This window comes from Schistocerca americana, chromosome 1, assembly GCF_021461395.2.
Source record: "Schistocerca americana isolate TAMUIC-IGC-003095 chromosome 1, iqSchAmer2.1, whole genome shotgun sequence".
Lineage (NCBI taxonomy): Eukaryota > Metazoa > Arthropoda > Insecta > Orthoptera > Acrididae > Schistocerca > Schistocerca americana.
The window spans coordinates 299,630,266-299,652,068 of record NC_060119.1 but is presented as its reverse complement, the minus strand read 5'-3'; the positions used below and the strand labels follow the sequence as shown (position 1 = coordinate 299,652,068).

General features: G+C 38.9%; 1 protein-coding gene across 5 annotated transcripts in view; it reads right to left on the bottom strand.

The window, feature by feature from the left end:
- The window catches only part of LOC124595321 (ankyrin repeat and SOCS box protein 3-like), a 299,266-nt gene extending 281,666 nt beyond the window's left edge, over positions 1-17,600 (bottom strand). The window contains exons 1-2 of one of the 5 annotated variants that reach the window (XM_047134051.1): positions 17,466-17,600; positions 855-1,084 (exon numbers count right to left, since the gene is read on the bottom strand). In XM_047134051.1, the coding sequence (XP_046990007.1) occupies positions 855-1,053 (199 nt within the window). In that variant the 5' untranslated portion in view covers positions 1,054-1,084; positions 17,466-17,600. Of the gene's footprint in view, positions 1-854; positions 1,085-17,278 lie in introns of all 5 variants that reach the window. The other 4 variants (XM_047134042.1, XM_047134059.1, XM_047134025.1 and 1 more) reach the window with 4 other exon arrangements.
- Positions 17,601-21,803: the final 4,203 nt, after the last annotated feature.

The following is a 21,803-nucleotide window of genomic DNA, read 5'->3' as shown; positions in this document are numbered from 1 at the left end:
ACTAACATACTTCACATACGACCAGAATCGCTTTGGATTTTCTGCCAGGTTTCGAGACAAAGTTTCATTGTGGAAACGTTACAAGCATCTCGCATTGAAGTCCGTGCTAAATTTCGAGCTTCTGTAAAAGATCGCCAATTTTGGGGATTTTGCATCTGTTTAAATTTGGCATGTTTGTTTTGTTGTTTCTGCACCAGTGTTCTAACCCGTTTTGTGTACAAAGGAAGATCAGCTCCATCATTTGTTAATTTATTTGGTATAAATTTCTCAATTGCTGCCAATACTATTTCTTTTAATCTAAGCCACATCTGGTCTACACTTATATTATTAATTTGGAATGAGTTGAGATTGTCCCTTAGGAAGGCATCAAGATTCACGACAATGCATGTCCCCATTCTGCTGGTATCACTCAAATCCTTATTCAACAACTCTGTGAGGAGCAGTTGGATCACCTGCCATACAACTCTGATGTTGCACCTTCTGACTACCATAGAGGAAGGTATTTTCACAACAATGATGACTCAATAAAGAGTCTTCACTGACAGCATCTTTCCGTGAAGAAAGCATAGAAAAATTGGTTTCCCACTATGACAAATGTCTGGACAGTGGTGTCAATTATGTAGAAAAATAGTTTAGGAAATGCTCGTTCTTCTAAAAATAAATTTTAGTTTGATAAAATGTTTTTGTGAGTATTTTACAAAATGTGGACATACATCTTAGAGATAGAAAAAGCGTGGTTTTAGGAATTAGCTAACTTTATATCTGGCATAAAAACTTAAAATGATGATGATGGAGGACCTAAAAGATATATTGTAGAAAGATAAAAAGTTTTCTGCATTTTGAATATGCATTACCATGACTCAGCAACAGTACAGCACACTCAACATGTCCTGCTGCGGCTGCTTCATGCAGTGCTGTCCAGCCACGGTTATCAACATTATCTGCCCTTCGTCCATCTTTGAGCAGTTTACTGACAGCATTGATATTGCCGGTACGAGCAGCAACTGACAGCAAAGGTGTTCTCAAGGGATCCGGTGCATCCAGCTGAATCATAGTGGCCCTTTGCACTGATTTGCAGTTCCTACTGTAGTATAGAAATGTATAAGTAATTGGAGACAACTATGTAATTGAGCTATAATACTATACAAATATCTTATAAAGATGTTCAGTAATGTAACAATTTTATTTAGAAACATTAGTGGATCCACAGACTTCTAAATCGTGAAATTTTTAATCTTGTTGCATCAAATTAAACTATTAATAAAGGAAAAAAGAAAACATCTGACAAACTACAAGACCTATGTTTAATAGATTAGAACTTTTAAATTCATAACACCAATGAATTACAAAAATGTCTATATGTATATTTTAAATTATGAAATGAATGCACTGGTTGCTAAGAATTAAACTGTAATAATGCTGTACCAGCAGCCGTTATTTTGATTGTTTTATTAGGTAATCAGTTTTGACATTCCGATCACGTCACCTTCAGGCCTGTCACATGAATGACTGCATGTACCACTCGCGCACCTATGAGACAAGGTACCAATAACTATGTTTGGTTCCACAGATAACCAAACTTCATGAGCATGTGTTCTCTTCACACATGTGAGAGCAACAGTTGCTGTCATGTGTGTGAAGAGAACACATGCGCATGAAGTTCAGATACCTACGGAACCATATATCATTATCAGCGGCCTGGCAGCTTGGTGCCTTGTCTTATAGATGCACGAGTGGTGTCTGGTGTCACTCATGTGAAAGGCCTGAAAATCATGTGACTGGAATGTCAAATCTGGTTGCCTAATAAAACAATCAAAATAACGGCTGTTTGTACAGTTATATTACATTTCATCGACCAGCTGCTGTTCCACACTCCCATTTATCTTGACCACTCTAAATAACTGTTTGTCTACAGGCAAATTACAAAAGTTTCAAACAAATGTTCTTCAGCCATCAGGGGGACATCAATCAACATGATTGCCTTTGTAGTAGCTTTGTTTTTTACAAAGATATGAACAGCAGAATGCCTTTTTTCAATGGCACCCTGTATTTTTTTATTTGGTAATTCATTTCCTCTCCTAAAGACCTATTCAAAAATGTATCACAGTGTACCATTCACTTAAACACAATGTTATTAATTAAATAACACAACACTGACTTTGAGCCTGGGATCACAAACTCGTCCACTTGCTGGAATTATCAGGAAACAAATAAAAACCACGTAAAAACATCACACAAAATTGACTTTGACTCTCCTGTACCATTGCCCAATATAGAACACTCAAAGGTGCTCAATGTGGTGAGCCTGGACACCGAAACTGTTAGAGGAATTTGACAGAGCACTGAAAGATCTAACCTGAAACATGACCCCAATAGTAGACAACATTCTGTCATAACTACTGATGTAACTACTGATATGCACGGTGTGTACAGTGTATGATACAGATGAAATAACCTCAGACTTCAAGAAGAATGTGATAATTTCAATCCCAAAACAGTAAATGTTGCCAGCTATGAATATTATCAAAAAATTAGTTTGAGAAGACATGGTTGCAAATTAATGACACGAATGAGACACAGGAAAATGGAAACATTGGTAGAAGTCAATCTTGGGAAGATCAATTTGAGTTTTCAGAGAAATGTAGGAATGTGCAAGATTATATTCATCCTACAACTTATCTTAAAAGATAGGTAAAGGAAGGGAAAATCTATGTTTGTAATGTCTGTAGACTTGGAGAAAGTTTTTGACAATGCTGACTTGCATACACTCTTAGTAATTCTGAATGTAGTATGAGTATGAAGTGAAAAGTTATCTACAACTTGTAAAGAAACCAGACAGCAGTTATAGTAGTTGAATAGCATAAAAGGGAAGCAGTAGTTGAGAAGGAAGTGAAATAGGGTAGTAGGCTATCCCCGGTGTTATTTAATCTCTGCACTGAGCAGAAAGAGAAATTTGGAAATGGAATTAAGTTCAGGGAGAAGAAATAAAAACCTTGAGGTTTTCCAGTAACACTGTAATTCTGTCAGAGACAGCAAAGTACTTGGAAGAGCAGTTGAATGGAATGGACAGTGTCTTGAAAGGAGGAACACCAAAAAAATCAAAACAAGGGTCATGGAATATAGTTAAACAGAAGCAAGTGATGCTGTGGGAATTAGGTTAGGAAATAAGACGTTAAAAGTAGTAGATGGATTTTTCTATTTGGGTAGTAACATAACTGATGATGACCGAAGTAGGCAATAGCAAGTAAAGCATTTCTGAAGAAGAGAAATTTGTCAACATCAAATATAGATTTAAGTGCCAGGAAGCTTTCTTTACAGATTTGTGTCCGGAGAGTAGTCTTGTATGGAAGTGGTTTGCACGATAAACAGTTCAGAAAAGAAGAGAATACAAGCTTTTGAAATTAGATTAGATTAGATTGGATTAATACTTGTTCCATAGATCATGAATACGACACTTTGTAATGATGTGAAACGTGTCAGTTTAATAAAAGATGTCTGTACAAGATATTACATTACACAAAATATTGCATGACACTAATGTTTAAGGGTTTTTTTCCACCTTAATTTATATCTAAAAATTCAGCCAATGAGTAGGAGTTGTCATCTAGAAATTCTTTTAATTTATTTTTAAATTGTAGTTGGCTATCTGTCAGGCTTTTGATGCTGTTTGGTAGGTGACCAAAGACTTTTGTGGCAGCATAATTTACCCCTTTCTGTGCCAAAGTCAGATTTAACCCTGCATAGTGAAGATCATCCTTTCTCCTGCTGTTACAGCTATGCACACTGCTATTACTTTTGAACTGGGTTGGATTATTAACAACAAATTTCATAAGTGAATATATATACTGTGACGTTGCTGTGAGGATCCCTAGATCCTTAAACAGATGTCTGCAGGATGACCGTGGGTGGGCTCCAGCAATTATTCTGATTACAAATGTGGTGCTACAGAAGATTGCTGAATATTAGATGGGTAGATCACATAACTAATGAGGAGGCACTGAGTAGAATTGAGGAGAAAAGGACTTTGTGGCACAATTTGAGTAAAGAAAGGATCCATTGATAGAACAAATTTTGAGACATCATGGGTCAGTTTGGTATTGGAGGGAAGTGTGTGTGTGTGTGGGGAAGGGGGGGGGGAGGGGGGTAAAAATTGTAGAGGAAGACCAAGAAATGAATACATTAAGTACGCTCAAAAGGATGTACATAGCAGTAGTTGCATAGAGATGAAGAGACCTGCACATGACAGAGTAGCATGGAAAACTGCAACACACCAGTCTTTGGACTGATGACCACATCAAGAAAATTAAGTTTTTAAACATCAGCTACTTGGTACAACTGACAAGACAGCAACTTTTTTCAAATTAACAGCCCTCTTACTAATTTATTTTAGCTGAATACACACAAACTGCTTTGAGATATACAGTGATAATTCAGTGTTGATGCAGTATCCTGTTTGTTGTGAATATAGTAAATCAATTAATTCAGTCCAAACACTCAGATTAGCAGGAACTGTTTCCCATCTGTGGTACCTTAATTATAGTTGACACACATGTTTGCAAATAAACACTTGCTTGACAGGATGGCACTATAACAAAGAGGTGGTAATACAATATGAAATAACAAATAACATTAAGAGTAGGTTACAAAATGGTACTTATTTTTGGTACAGTCCTTTGCTGTCTCTGACAAAATTACAGTGTTACTGGAAAACCTCAAAGTTTTTATTTCTTCTCCCTGAACTTTGATTCCCTTTCTAAATTTCTCCTTTCTTTCCTTCTGCTCAGTGCTGAGATTAAATAACACAGGGGATAGGCTACAACCCTGTTTCATTTCCTTCTCAACCACTACTTCTCTTTTATGCCATAAATCTACAATGATATCTAAGATAACTTTGCTGTTCTTGGCAATCTTCGGCCTTGTTACTGTAACTGAATGTAATCATGCAGACCCTCTGTTACTGCTTCTAGTTATCCAGAAATAGCAACTTCTAAGTTGGAAGATAGTCTTCGCAGTACTGTACTGGTCTGACTAAAGACATTGATCTGAACTGTCTGACTATTGACTCATTCCAGATCCGTACAGTTTCTCCTTCTAGTTGGGATGTACAAAAGAGTACAGAGAGATGGATGGATGAGTAGGTGGATATATGCATGATGGAATAAATAAATGAACGAAAAGGCAAGAGGAACACATCTAAGCATCTTGGAATGCCTCAATCATACCAAAATATCCTGATAACTATTTGCTGCAGAGCAAGAGATATCCTGATGTTTGCCTTCAATCAGCAGCAATTTGAACCACTTTAAGGTCAATAGTTCAGCTCAGTATATATGTCTGACAAGACCTTTCTCCGACTTTTCAAACATTTCACAAAAACATTTAACCTGCGGTTCTACAACTTTCTGCAACATTGTTCCCTTCAGGAAAAACAGTCCAGCAGGGTACAGAGGGAAGTTTGTAGCATTCGGGAGGCTATGAGAGAGGCACTGACATAACCATCTGTTAAGTTGAGTCAAATAGTTTAATCAGTAACATCAGAGTTCAAACCCCACTGAAGTGACATTTTTAATCTGTCAGAATAATTTCAATACAACATACACAGACAAACCAAAACATTATCAGCAATGCCCACTGTGAGCTTGTATGTCAGCTGTTAGTGTTGTGGGCATATGAGCAGTAAGAACAGTGTGTATGTGGAGAAGAGGTAAATGGGGACTCATTCCAGCAATGATACACATCTTAAATGGGGAAACCTTACTGACATAAAAGACACTAACAAACGGCAGATGTATGGCCTAACACATGGAGAGAAGTATCTCAGAAATGGCAAAGTTGGTCACCTGTTCATGTGCTACTGTCACAAGCAGCTATGGGCAGTGGTTGAAGGATGGTGAAAAACCTACAAGTAGATGACAAGATGTTGGACAACCACATCACATTACATACTAGTTGGAGACTGCTCACTCTGTAGAGCAGGGTAGATGGCAATTTATGACAAATATGATAAAAGAGTACTATTCTGGTACAGGCACAAGTGTTTTGGAGCATACAGTTCGGCACACAAGATTGAACATGTGGTTCTAAAGCAGGGACCCCTACACATACCATTGCTGACCAAATGATATCATCATTTATTACTGCAGTGGGCATGGGATCATGGAGACTGGACTACAGATCAATGGAAATATGTCACCTATTTGGATGACTCATGTTTCTTGTTACAATAGGCCAATGGCAATGACCGGATTCCCCATCATCCAGGTGAATGTCTGCTCACAATGTGCAATGTCCCATAGAAACAGGTCAGTGGGAGCAGTATTATTCACATGGGTTTCCATGGGATCTCTCAAAGGTCAAAGGTGCCACAATTGCTGTGGACTATGTGAACATTACCACAGGACCACATTTATCACTTCATGCTTTATGTCTTTCCCAATGGCAATGGCATCTTGTGGTCACATAATCAGAAACAAGCTACACAGGTTTGAGGAGCGTGTTGGCGAAGTCATACTGATGTCTTAGACACCCAATTTGCCTGATATGAACCTGATGGAACACACCTGCTACATTATTGTATGTCTGCTCTGCACCCAAAAACCACCACCCCGAAATTTATGTGAACGGTGTGACCTATGCATAGCTGTCCTGTGCCACATATCTCCAGAAATCTAGCAAGGGCTCATTGAATCCACACCATGCAGAATCACTGCTGTATTTCAGTCTTAAGATAGGCTACATGCTATTAAGATAGCAGTGGAATAATGTTATGGCTCATCAGTGTATTTTCTGTTTGAGGATAAGTGATTCAGTTCAGATTAGATTAGATTTACTTTCATTCCAATTGATCCGAAGTGAGGAGGTCCTCCAGGATGTAGAACATGTCAAAAAAACAACAATACATGACAAATATTTACAACTAAAACAAATAAGCTAATGTACCATTCCACAGGTCCGAAGTGAAATGATCGTCATTTTTTAATGAACACTATATGAAAGAGTCATTTTACAAACACTAATGCACTGAATTTAAAATAAAATAGTTTTTTAAATTTATTTATAAGGTAATAAACGTGTAATACAACTACTATAATACATTGAACACATTACAGCACAGAAATGGTACAGAAGTTAGATTGTACTCACTCTCTCTCTCTCTCTCTCTCTCTCTCTCTCTCTCTCACACACACACACACACACACACACACACACATTTATAATGAACACATTACTGCACTGAAATTGTGCAGAAGTTATATTAGTTGGTTTTACTGAGAAATTCATCAATGGAGTTGAAGGAGTTGGCCACCAATAAATCCTTTAGGCTTCTCTTAAACTGAATTTCATTGGTTGTTAAGCTTTTTATGGCTGCTGGCAAGTTATTGAAAATGTGTGTTCCTGAATAATGCACACCTTTTTGTACAAAACTAAGTGACTTTATATCCTTGTGAAGATTATTCTTATTTCTAGTATTGATTCCATGAACTGAGCTGTTAGTTTGAAAAAGTGATATATTTTTAATGACAAATTTCATTAAGGAATAAATATATTGGGAAGCAGTAGTTAGTATCCCCAACTCCCTAAACAGGCTTCTGCAGGATGTTCTTGAGTTCACACCACATATAACTCTTACTGCACGTTTTTGTGCCCGGAAAACTTTAGCTTGGCTTGATGAATTACCCCAAAAAATAATGACATTATGGAATGAAAGTAAGTATAGTATGCCAGCTTTTTCATTTTTATATTTCCTATGTCCGACACAATTTGCATTGCAAATAGAGATTTGTTAAGACGCTTCAGCAGTTCTGTGATGTGCATCTCCCAGTTGAATTTATTATCAAGTTGTAATCCCAAGAATTTAACACTGTTCACTTCTTCTATCTGCTTGTCATTCTATGTTAGGAATATACTCGTGGGACACCCCTTCCAAGTTCTGAACTGCATGTAGTGTGTTTTTTCAAAGTTTAGTGACAAAGAATTGGCTAGGAACATCTACATCTACATCCATACTCCGCAAGCCACCTGACGGTGTGTGGAGGAGGGTACCTTCAGTACCTCTATCGGTTCTCCCTTCTATTCCAGTTTCGTATTGTTCGTGGAAAGAAGGATTGTCGGTATGCCTCTGTGTGGGCACTAATCTCTCTGATTTTATCCTCATGGTCTCTTCGCGAGATATGCGTAGGAGGGAGCAATATACTGCTTGACTCCTCGGTGAAGGTACGTTCTCGAAACTTCAACAAAAGCCCGTACCGAGCTACTGAGCGTCTCTCCCGCAGAGTCTTCCACTGGAGTTTATCTATCATCTCCGTAACGCTTTAGTGATTACTAAATGATCCTGTAACGAAGCGCGCTGCTCTCCGTTGGATCTTCTCTATCTCTTCTAGCAACCCTATCTGGTACGGATCCCACACTGCTGAGCAGTATTCAAGCAGTGGGTGAACAAGTGTACTGTAACCTACTTTCTGATTGCATTTCCTTAGGATTCTTCCAATGAATCTCAGTCTGGCATCTGCTTTACCAACGATCAACTTTATATGATCATTCCATTTTAAATCACTCCTAATGCGTTGTTGTTGTTGTGGTCTTCAGTCCTGAGACTGGTTTGATGCAGCTCTCCATGCTACTCTATCCTGTGCAAGCTTTTTCATCTCCCAGTACCTACTGCAACCTACATCCTTCTGAATCTGCTTAGTGTATTCATCTCTTGGTCTCCCTCTACGATTTTTACCCTCCACGCTGCCCTCCAATACTAAATTGGTGATCCCTTGATGCCTCAGAACATATCCTACCAACCGATCCCTTCTTCTGGTCAAGTTGTGCCACAAACTTCTCTTCTCCCCAATCCTATTCAATACTTCCTCATTAGTTATGTGATCTACCCATCTAATCTTCAGCATTCTTCTGTAGCACCACATTTCGAAAGCTTCTATTCTCTTCTTGTTCAAACTATTTATCGTCCATGTTTCACTTCCATACATGGCTACACTCCATACGAATACTTTCAGAAATGACTTCCTGACACTTAAATCAATACTGGATGTTAACAAATTTCTCTTCTTCAGAAACGCTTTCCTTGCCATTGCCAGCCTACATTTTATATCCTCTCTACTTCGACCATCATCAGTTATTTTGCTCCCCAAATAGCAAAACTCCTTTACTACTATAAGTGTCTCATTTCCTAATCTAATTCCCTCAGCATCACCCGACTTAATTAGACTACATTCCATTATCCTTGTTTTGCTTTTGTTGATGTTCATCTTATATCCTCCTTTCAAGACACTGTCCATTCCATTCAACTGCTCTTCCAAGTCCTTTGCTGTCTCTGACAGAATTACAATGTCATCGGCAAACCTCAAAGTTTTTATTTCTTCTCCATGAATTTTAATACCTACTCCGAATTTTTCTTTTGTTTCCTTTACTGCTTGCTCAATATACAGATTGAACAACATCGGGGAGAGGCTACAACCCTGTCTTACTCCCTTCCCAACCACTGCTTCCCTTTCATGTCCCTCGACTCTTATAACTGCCATCTGGTTTCTGTACAAATTGTAAATAGCCTTTCGCTCCCTGTATTTTACCCCTGCCACCTTTAGAATTTGAAAGAGAGTATTCCAGTCAACATTGTCAAAAGCTTTCTCTAAGTCTACAAATGCTAGAAACGTAGGTTTGCCTTTCCTTAATCTTTCTTCTAAGATAAGTCGTAAGGTCAGTATTGCCTCACGTGTTCCAGTGTTTCTACGGCATCCAAACTGATCTTCCCCGAGGTTGGCTTCTACTAGTTTTTCCATTCGTCTGTAAAGAATTCGTGTTAGTATTTTGCAGCTGTGACTTATTAAGCTGATAGTTCGGTAATTTTCACATCTGTCAACACCTGCTTTCTTTGGGATTGGAATTATTATATTCTTCTTGAAGTCTGAGGGTATTTCGCCTGTTTCATACATCTTGCTCACAAGATGGTGGAGTTTTGTCAGGACTGGCTCTCCCACGGCCGTCAGAAGTTCCAATGGAATATTGTCTACTCCGGGGGCCTTGTTTCGACTCAGGTCTTTCAGTGCTCTGTCAAACTCTTCACGCAGTATCGTATCTCCCATTTCATCTTCATCTACATCCTCTTCCATTTCCATAATATTGTCCTCAAGTACATCGCCGTTGTATAGACCCTCTATATACTCCTTCCACCTTTCTGCTTTCCCTTCTTTGCTTAGAACTGGGTTTCCATCTGAGCTCTTGATATTCATACAAGTCATTCTCTTATCTCCAAAGGTCTCTTTAATTTTCCTGTAGGCGGTATCTATCTTACCCCTAGTGAGATAGGCCTCTACATCTTTACATTTGTCCTCTAGCCATCCATGCTTAGCCATTTTGCACTTCCTGTCGATCTCATTTTTGAGACGTTTGTATTCCTTTTCGCCTGTTTCACTTACTGCATTTTTATATTTTCTCCTTTCATCAATTAAATTCAATATTTCTTCTGTTACCCAAGGATTTCTACTAGCCCTCGTCTTTTTACCTACTTGATCCTCTGCTGCCTTCACTACTTCATCCCTCAAAGCTACCCATTCTTCTTCTACGGTATTTATTTCCCCCATTCCTGTCAATTGCTCCCTTATGCTCTCCCTGAATCTCTGTACAACCTCTGGTTCTTTTAGTTTATCCAGGTCCCATCTCCTTAAATTCCCACCTTTTTGCAGTTTCTTCAGTTTTAATCTACAGGTCATAACCAATAGATTGTGGTCAGAGTCCACATCTGCCCCTGGAAATGTCTTACAATTTAAAACCTGGTTCCTAAATCTCTGTCTTACCATTATATAATCTATCTGATACCTTTTAGTATCTCCAGGGTTCTTCCAGGTATACAACCTTCTTTCATGATTCTTAAACCAAGTGTTAGTTATGATTATGTTGTGCTCTGTGCAAAATTCTACCAGGCGGCTTCCTCTTTCATTTCTGTCCCCCAATCCATATTCACCTACTATGTTTCCTTCTCTCCCTTTTCCTACACTCAAATTCCAGTCACCCATGACTATTAAATTTTCGTCTCCCTTCACAATCTGGATAATTTCTTTTATTTCATCATACATTTCTTCAATTTCTTCGTCATCTGCAGAGCTAGTTGGCATACAAACTTGTACTACTGTAGTAGGTGTGGGCTTCGTATCTATCTTGGCCACAATAATGCGTTCACTATGCTGTTTGTAGTAGCTTACCCGCATTCCTATTTTCCTATTCATTATTAAACCTACTCCTGCATTACCCCTATTTGATTTTGTGTTTATAACCCGGTAGTCACCTGACCAGAAGTCTTGTTCCTCCTGCCACCGAACTTCACTAATTCCCACTATATCTAACTTCAACCTACCCATTTCCCTTTTTAAATTTTCTAACCTACCTGCCCGATTAAGGGATCTGACATTCCACGCTCCGATCTGTAGAACGCCAGTTTTCTTTCTCCTGATAACGACATCCTCTTGAGTAGTCCCCGCCCGGAGATCCGAATGGGGGACTATTTTACCTCCGGAATATTTTACCAAAGAGGACGCCATCATCATGTAATCATACAGTAAAGCTGCATGCCCTCGGGAAAAATTACGGCAGTAGTTTCCCCTTGCTTTCAGCCGTTCGCAGTACCAGCACAGCAAGGCCGTTTTGGTTATTGTTACAAGGCCAGATCAGTCAATCATCCTGACTGTTGCCCTTGCAACTACTGAAAAGGCTGCTGCCCCTCTTCAGGAACCACACGTTTGTCTGGCCTCTCAACAGATACCCCTCCGTTGTGGTTGCACCTACAGTACGGCTATCTGTATCGCTGAGGCACGCAAGCCTCCCCACCAACAGCAAGGTCCATGGTTCATGGGGGGTCCTAATGCGTACTCCCAGATAATTTATGGAATTAACTGCTTCCAGTTGCTGACCTGCTATATTGTAGCTAAATGATGAGGGATCTTTCTTTCTATGTATTCGCAGCACATTACACTTATCTACATTGAGATTCAATTGCCATCCCCTGCACCATGCGTCAATTCGCTGCAGATCCTCCTGCATTTCAGTACAATTTCCCATTGTTACAAGCTCTCGATATACCACAGCATCATCCACAAAAAGCCTCAGTGAACTTCCGATGTCATCCACAAGGTCATTTATATATATTGTGAATAGCAACGGTCCTACGACACTCCCCTGCGGCACACCTGAAATCACTCTTACTTTGGAAGACTTCTCTCCATTGAGAATGACATGCTGCGTTCTGTTATCTAGGAACTCTTCAATCCAATCACACAATTGGTCTGATACTCCATATGCTCTTACTTTGTTCATTAAACGACTGTGGGGAACTGTATCGAACACCTTGCAGAAGTCAAGAAACACGGTATCTACCTGGGAACCTATGGCCCTCTGAGTCTCGTGGACGAATACCGCGAGCTGGGTTTCACACGATCGTCTTTTTCAAAACCCATGCTGATTCCTACAGTGTAGATTTCTAGTCTCGTTAAAAGTCATTATACTCGAACATAATACGTGTTCCAAAATTCTACAACTGATAGACGTTAGAGATATAGGTCTATAGTTCTGCACATCTGTTCAACTTCCCTTCTTGAAAACGGGGATGACCTGTGCCCTTTTCCAATCCTTTGGAACGCTACACTCTTCTAGAGACCTACAGTACACTGCTGCAAGAAGGGGGGCAAGTTCCTTCGCGTACTCTGTGTAAAATCGAACTGGTGTCCCATCTCTTTTGAGTGATTTTAATTGTTTCTCTATCCCTCTGTCGTCTATTTCGATATCTACCATTTTGTTATCTGTGCGACAATCTAGAGAAGGAACTACAGTGCAGTCTTCCTCTGTGAAACAGCTTTGGAAAAAGACATTTAGTATTTCGGACTTTAGTCTGTCATCATCTGTTTCAGTACCATTTTGGTCACAGAGTGTCTGGGCATTTTGTTTTGATCCACCTACCGCTTTGACATAAGACCAAAATTTCTTAGGATTTTCTGCCAAGTCAGTACATACAACTTTACTTTCGAATTCATTGAACACCTCTTGCACAGCCCTCCTCACACTACATTTCGCTTCGCATAATTTTTGTTTGTCTGCAAGGCTTTGGCTATGTTTATGTTTGCTGTGAAGTTCCCTTTGCTTCCGCAGCAGTTTTCTAACTCGGTTGTTGTACCACGGTGGCTCTTTTCCATCTCTTATGATCTTGCTTGGCACCTACTCATCTAACACATATTGTACGATGGTTTTGAACTTTGTCCACTGATCCTCAACACTATCTGTACTTGAGACAAAAACTTTTGTGTTGAGCCGTCAGGTACTCTGAAATCTACAAATCTTTAACATAATGCAGCACGTCAGCAACCGTATATGTATAGAAAATAAACTTCTTTTTTTTTTTTTTTTTTTTTTTTTTGAAAAAATTGTTTATTTTCTATACTCTGAAATCTGCTTTTTGTCACTTTTGCTAAACAGAAAAATCTTCCTACCTTTTTTAATATTTCTATTTACGGCTGAAATCATCGATGCAGTAACTGTTTTATGATCGCTGATTCCCTGTTCTGTGTTAACTGTTTCAAATAGTTCGGGTCTGTTTGTCACCAGAAGGTCTGATATGTTATCGCCATGAGTCGGTTCTCTGTTTAACTGCTCAAGGTAGTTTTCAGATAAAGCACTTAAAAAAATTTCACTGGATTCTTTGTCCCTGCCACCCGTTATGAACGTTTGAGTCTCCCGGTCTATATCCGGCAAATTAAAATCTCCACCCAAAACTATAACATGGTGGGGAAATCTACTCAAAATATTTTCCAAATTATCCTTCAGGTGCTCAGCCACAACAGCTTCTGAGCCAGGGGGCCTATAGAGACATCCAATTACCATGCCTGAGCCTGCTTTAACTGTGCGTGACCTTCAGCCAAATTATTTCAACCAGTGATTAATGTCCACAAATATTTTATTAGCTGATCTTTCTAAGACTACACTTGATTTGCTATTTATTGCGATGTTTGTATCATCAGCAAACAAAACGAACTTGGCACCTGGTAATGTTACTGATGAACTTTGTGGGACCCCAACATGTAATTAGTTCCCAGTTGGATGATGCCTCATAGCTTGATACATGTCTCTTTCCTAATAACACCCTTTGTTTCCTGCCAGAAATATAAGATCTGAACCATTTCGCAGCATTTCCTGTTACACTATAATATTCTAATTTATTTAAAAGGATATTGTGATTTACACAGTCAAATGCCTTTGACAGATCACAAAATATACCAGTTGCCTGCAATTTTTTGTCTAATGAATTAAGCACATTTTCACTGTAAGTGTAGATAGCCTTCTCAATATCAGAACCTTTCAGAAATCCAAACTGTGACTTTGACAGTATATTATTTGAGATTAGATGGTTATAAAGCCAATTGTACATTACTTTTTCTAAAATTTTTGAGAATGCTGGCAACAGTGAAATTGGACGGAAATTTGATGCAGTGTGACAGAACAGTGGTTGAGCAAACTATTAATTTCAGTTAAATAACAATTATGTAGGAGTAGGATACTTAATAGTGTGAAATAGGAGGTGGAGAAGTTGCTTTTATGATCTTCATTATCAATGGAAACAGTCACTGTTGTAGCTGAAGGTAAGGCCTAATTTGTATATTTTATACACAAACAAGAATGAATCTTCTATTCTTCAAACCCAGATACTCATCAGCTTTCAACTACAAAAAGTTTCATGTGTCGATTCTATTGAGTCCATGTTCAGCCTTAAATCCATGTATAAAATATTCCTGCTAAGTACATTATGGCAAAGTCAAAATTAGAATGCCTGACATTGTATCTCCAATGGAGAATTACTGTCAGGCAGTCACAATGCCTTACAGCATTTTATACTTCTATACTGAGAAATAACCAAACAAGTCATAAATAAAACACTTGGTTTATGTATTAAGGGCTTAGATGAAAGCTGTCCACTAATTAGGCATGTAACATACCAAGAGTTCTTCATGTGCAAAATATCAGCGTTAAAAGAGAAGGAACGAGGATCATTCCAAGTCAAAGGGACCAATATTAAAAAGTGTCCCCACTCTATACAAAGACAGTGTTTTATACTGAATGACACCATGGCAAAAATTTGGAATTTAGCCACACCGAAATATAGATACAAGCCTCTAAAGTGGTTAAAAAATTTGGTGCACTATTCTGAGAGCCAAGGTTTGACCGTCCACTGCTACTTTTCATATAATCCAATCACACCAAAACGTCTGAGGGCTATTTCTACCTATGATGACTATATATGGGTCAAATTTAATTAACATTGGATACCTAGATGAAAAGATACACATCTGTAAAGTTGCCCAAAATTTTCTAGACGCAAATTTGGGGGTATTTTTGGGGGGCAATATCTCAACTGTGTCTTGTTCAACCATTTTTTTCTTACCACAGATGGAAAGAGTATGCTTTAAAGTCTTGAAGCCATATTGTTTAATTTCTGTATCTTGCACACTGATGGGTAAGAATTGCTATCAAAAGTAGGGAAAATGGATTATTGATAAATACAAAAAATTAATAAAATTTTAAGTTGTAAATCAAAAAATTTATAATTGTAGTTTCTCTTAATAGTATTAGATTTCCCTGAAGTTTAGGGAATGTAACTATGCTAATAAAACGTGTTTTCGCATTATTTTACAGTATAGAATATAAATATAATACAACCTCACAAAATGCTCTTAAGATCTAGAAGATCACTGGAATGCAATGTGCTTTAGAACATTTTAATCCTACAATACATGGTGCTGCATATATGCATTGTCACTCAGTTTCCATCGGCATTATAAAGCAGCAATATTTTTTAAGGTTCACAGCAGGGATACATTGCTGAATCACCACTTTCAATTGTTGCTTTCATTATTGGCAAGTCCCCACAGTGTAAGTATTCCATGCAGTGTAATCTTTGGCGTTGACAATATACAATCTTAATGTTGCATTCTGAGTGTTTGGATAACCAACAGTCACTGTTGTAGCTGAAGGTAAGGCCTAATTTGTATATTTTATACACAAACAAGAATGAATCTTCTATTCTTCAAACCCAGATACTCATCAGCTTTCAAAATTGCTTGTAATAGGTTAATAAACTATTGTATAAAATGAACCAAGAGACCCTTGCACTTAGCTACTTTGGTGGATCAGATGGACCTGATTTTCATAAGTCATCACCATTCTATTATGACAAAATTCAACTACAGTCAGTTAAGGAAATGTCACTAATGGACGAGGAGCTTCTACGATGTGCGTATGGGCTTGATTTTACTGAAGATGCCCAAATTTGTTCATACCATAATGCCTTGTGGACGACAAAATTTCTATTCTTGCATAAGACTTGCTACAACCCATTTGGTAAAGAAAAGCATGTAACCAAGAAGGCTTTAACAGCAGTAACCATTGCAGCGTCTGATAGGTTGAACTTACTGACTGTTAATGAAGTTTTTAATCCTGGTCAGAAAATTTGTACCAAATGTAGGCACAAAGTGGCCTAAAAAAAATCATCTCACCACAATAAGCAAGAATCACCATCTCCTGAAGACATGGATGTTGTTGATGCTTGCTTTACTGCTAATACTTCATTACCATCATGCGGATAGTCACCATTAAAGCTTCAACGAATCAGCAAAAGGTATTCAATGGGATACGTAAAGCGAGAAGTTCTGAAAGCCCAAGGCAGCATTTCTAAGGTAACAGCCACAGCTGCTGGTGTGAGTCACGTAGCTATTGCTCAAATGCAAACAGAAGAGTGCCATAAATATAAAGACATGGACATCTTAACTGAAGAACATAAGCTTCAGACTTCAAGAAATTTCAGTAAAGGTCATATTTTGACCCTGGCCCAAATAGCTGGACTATTTAAAAAATGGCTAAGGAATTTGCTGTTTCAACTAAAATGATGAGGAAGTCTAGAAAACTAGAATGGAAGATGGAATTTCGGCAGCACCTGCCAATCAAAAAGGGGAAAAGCTCAATGATGAAGTAAAACAAAATCTGCTTACTTATTTTGAAGATGATAAGTTTTCTCGTTTATGCCCAGTCTAAAAGGATTGTGTTGCAGTAAGAATAAATGCCCCCCCCCCCACCCTGTACTCACTGTACAGGCGCTGCATGCGACAGCCTTCCGAATGGAAGGCAACCTGACTTCAGCTATTAGTTTTCCAGCTGATGTCACATCATCTAGGATAGCCTAGCGAAATGTTATTCGAATATCATACTGAACAGCACGTATAGTGCCAAATAGGTTTGGTACCTTTGATTTTAATCGTGTTATTCCTTCTGCGCCAATAATGAAACCTGAATTTTACAAAATCAATTGCGGAACTTTAACTACAATATGAAGCACTACAAGTACTTCATATCGTCACGGTGGCTTTGTACTATTATTCTGTGCAGTCACAAGGATCAGGACGATTCTTCAGATAAAAATGGCACTTAACTATTAACTTCCAATAGCAGCTGTCACTCAAGTCTCAAACACCTATTTTCGAATACAAACAGTCAAACAACAAGTTTACAAACATTGTTACGACAGATATTGAACTTCACACCAAAGATATAAAATCACAGAAGCGACACACGCGCCAGTAAAAGTTTTGTTCCAGTGATCTCTATATGGAGATCACTGTTTTGTTCCCATTTGACAGCAGGAGCGACACTACCGCTCCAAGCGGCGAGAAAGGAGAATGTCAGATGCATCGCAAACATGATGTTTGTTTCGTATCCCTTTTCCACATGATTTACAAAACATTTGAATTATTTTTTTGCCTCCAGGATTTCTGTAATAACAGAAGTAGGACAAGAAATTGCCAGATAGTGGGAGAAATATGCTGTGCCTGTAAATCCCAAGTCCTCAAAGAAAAAATAATGTCAGAAGCTCTGTCATATGTTAAATGTGCCATTAGAGACTTTTTTATCCAATGACATATTATCTAGTTTCTTAGTATCGGAGAAATGCTGTACCTTCTCCTTTAAAAGCTGGCATATGTTGTCATTTATACCACATTTTATTCGTATTCCTTCTATATACCTATATAATGTATGCACTAATGGAAACATAAAACATTTTGACAAAACTTGTATGCCTGTAATGTAATAGATTAGGAAAAACCAGCTTATTTTCGTATTTCCATCTTGCAGCACGCTTCTCCTTCAATGGCATGCTAATCTGGCTTACCAGCAACTCAAGTGCAGTTTTTTTTTCTTTTTTAATATCAGGATCTTGTAGTCTTCAAAATTTGTTTGTCGTTCTTCACTTGATCCTTGTGATACAGTTTCTCTTGCTGTCTGTACTTAAAATGATAGGAACTTTCCTTGTCCCGTAATACTTTGCACGAAGTCCAGCGATCTGCGCACTCGGACACTTCACACGCTCTTGCAAGACACAAATAACTGCACTTAATCCAACCACTTCATCAGGTCTGTGTTAACGATCGGGATAAACTTTGCACTGATATATGGAGAATCGAACTGGCTGCTTCTGTGCCACAGGAGTGTTTTACAGTGTTTTAAACGGGTTGCCGAACCTTCGTGGCAGTTTCCTCTTCATCGTCAGTTGACGTGGCTTATTAGGCACGTGGAACAGTGTGGGTACTGGATTCCACACGAGTTTATTAGTGTCTACATTCATGAACTGCTTTTGTTCGAAGTGTAGCGAATGAAACGTAAAATTACTATAAAGGTAAACAGGACCTTTTTCATAAGATCTTCTCATCTGCTATTCACTAGCCATTTTCTGTCCCTAAAACGAAACATTAATCATTAATACACATGTAGTTTGCAAGCGAATCCTGACGATGCACTTTAGTAACGTGACAGTGTACACCTCTCCCAGTCCTTAGGAAACCTAAAAAAAGGCAATGTGATATCTTCTTCTTGTTGCTTCTGCAAATTATTGAGCTACAGACGCTCCTGTTTGTAAAAAATCATTGTTCGAACCAAAATAAACCACTAATTTTCCATTTCACGATCGCGTCGAATTCAACAGATTTACTTACTGGCCATTTAATAATAATAAGATTTTATTGTCGTTAAGCTTACAGAAGCAATAGACAATGTCAAATTACAAAATATAAACAAAATTATATTCAGGAGTTATAAGTACAATATTACAATAGTTTTATAAATAGTCAATAGACAGGAGATACGATATATAAAGTGAGGTAGTACAACCAAATCAATCAGATTTGGTGCACTGCTGGCGAAGTGAGCAACAAAATCGAGGCGATGCGTGTTTATGTTAGAATGTAATAAAATGTACAGTATGTAGGGGAGTGTTTCGCGCCAGTAAGGTGGGCCGCAAGATGAGACACAGGCCCGTGAGGTGATGCAGGGGGGCTCACGCCAAATTCCTGACGGCAGCGTGAGTCACGGCGACAATCATCGCAAGTTGGATTGCAGTTTCAATACGCAGTTTGCTGAGAAACTTTGGCTCTGGCAGAGTTGGCGACTACTTCTGCTATGTTAATAGATATAAGTTCAGAATCGGATTCCGATTCTGAGTTTGAGCTCGAAACGGTCTGTTACATAGCTTTGATGAAGCTGGCTACAGGTACTCACGCCGAAGAAGGCACGAGGAGGACCATATGGCGTGAGTCAGAAGGGGCAGAGTAGCTGGTGAGAAAAGCCCTTGCTGTCGCCAAGGCTACTGTATATATAGCGAGAAGTGGGCAAGTTTCATTATTATTAGTTAACAGAAACCGTATTTTCGTAGCAGAAACAGAATCCTTTAGTCATAAGGACTATCCAACAACAAATCAATTTAAACAGTCCTCAGAGAACTTTGTGTCATTACTCGGACGACAGTTTCGATTCTATATTGATATCAAAGACGTGGTTAAATCCATCTATTCCTTTTTCACTGTTAGATATGGAGGGCTACACGCGAGTAAGGAATGATATTGTAAGGAACCTAGGCATCTTTTTTGATAAACATTTAACCAGGACAGATCACATCACGAAAATTTGCTTCAGAGTTTTAACAATGTCAATGTAGAATGTTAACAACGATTTACAATGCAACTTACCATTTCGTATGTCCGTTTCCTTGGCCACTTCCTCACACTTCTCGGCTTTCAGCTTCGTTTTCAAGCAATCTTCATGGCTTGTACCATACAGAACTTTGCGAACACGTACAGAGTCAATTAGCTTTTCCTCCATTTCGAACTACCAAGAGCCAGAACCACCGTGAGCCTCGCAGTAAACTGCGTACAGGAGACTGCGGTCCGCAGGGTCACCAAGCGTAGGAACTGCGTCACGTCCGCTGCGCTCTAACGTGTGCAGGACCCAAGGCTGGCCGCAAGATGAGACGCAGGTCCGTGAGGTGACGCAGGGTGACTCACGGTAAGTTTTTGCGAACCACACAACTGAATGGTCCTGCGCGCGTTAGAGCGCAGCGTGACGTGACGCAGTTCCTGTGCTTGGTGACCCTGCGGACCGCAGTCTCCTGTACACAGTTTACTGCAGATACAAGCCTTGAAGATTACTTGAAAACGAATCTGAAAGCTGAGAAGTGGGAGGAAGTGGCCAACGAAACGTACATACGAAATGGTAAGTTGCATTGTAATTCGTTGTTAACATTCTGCATTGACATTGTTAAAACTCTGTAGCAAATTTTCGTGATGTGCTCTGTCCTGGTTAAATGTTTATCAAAAAAGATGCCTAGGTTCCTTACAATATCATTCCTTACTAGCGTGTAGCCCTCCATAACTACCGGTGAAAACGGAATAGATGGATTTAACTGCATATTTGATATCAATATAGAATCGAAACTGTCGTCCGAGTACATTTTTGATACATATATATATATATATATATATATATATATATATATATATATATATATATATATATATATATATGTTCTATGAGCACTGTTTACATTGATTTGTTGTCAGATAGTCCTGATGACTAATAGGATTGCGAAAATACGGTTTCTGTTAATTGATAATAATGAAATTTGCCCACTTCTCGCTATATATACAGTAGCCCTGGCGACAGCAAGGGCTTTTCTCACCAGATACTCTTCCCGATTCTGAACTTATATCTATTAACATAGCAGAAGTAGTCGCCATCTCTGCCAGAGCCAAAGTTCCTCAGCAAGCTGCGTATTGAAACTGCGATCCAACTTGCGATGATTGTCGCCGTGACTCACGCTGCCGTGTTGAATTTGGCGTGAGCCCCCCTGCGTCACCTCACGGGCCTGCGTCTCATCTCGCGGCCCGCCTAAAACGCCTGACTGCGCTGACGTTTCGGACAGGAAAATGACATCACGTGACTATACCGACATGGCTGCCTTCAGAGGACACCGGGCTGCGCCTGTTATACGTTTATGAAAGCAGCTGCCCAGACGTGCTACGCTTGCTTGCTCCATCTCCCTTGCTTATTCACATTTCGCTTGCTGTTTTTGTTTCTCGTTTTGTCCATGCTGCTGGAATTTACTTATTTTTGTATACTGTATGCTACTAAAGAGATGGAGGCGGTTAACAGGTTCGAAATGATATAAGTTGCAACAGTTATTTTGAGATTAAGAGGTTTGCACTGCATAGAATAGCGTGGAGAGCTGCACCAAACGAGTCTTCACAGTGAAATGACAGCAACATTATCATTGTAGTGACAACTGTCACTGTTTAAATAGTCTACTCCCTCCGTTCATTACGCTAGATTTTAAAAATCGGGTCTCCATAATGTATATACGCAGTAAAATGTATAATAACTAAACTCTTAAACAGGGGATTACAAGAGTTTCTAGGTTTACACCCTTTATAGCTCTAAATACG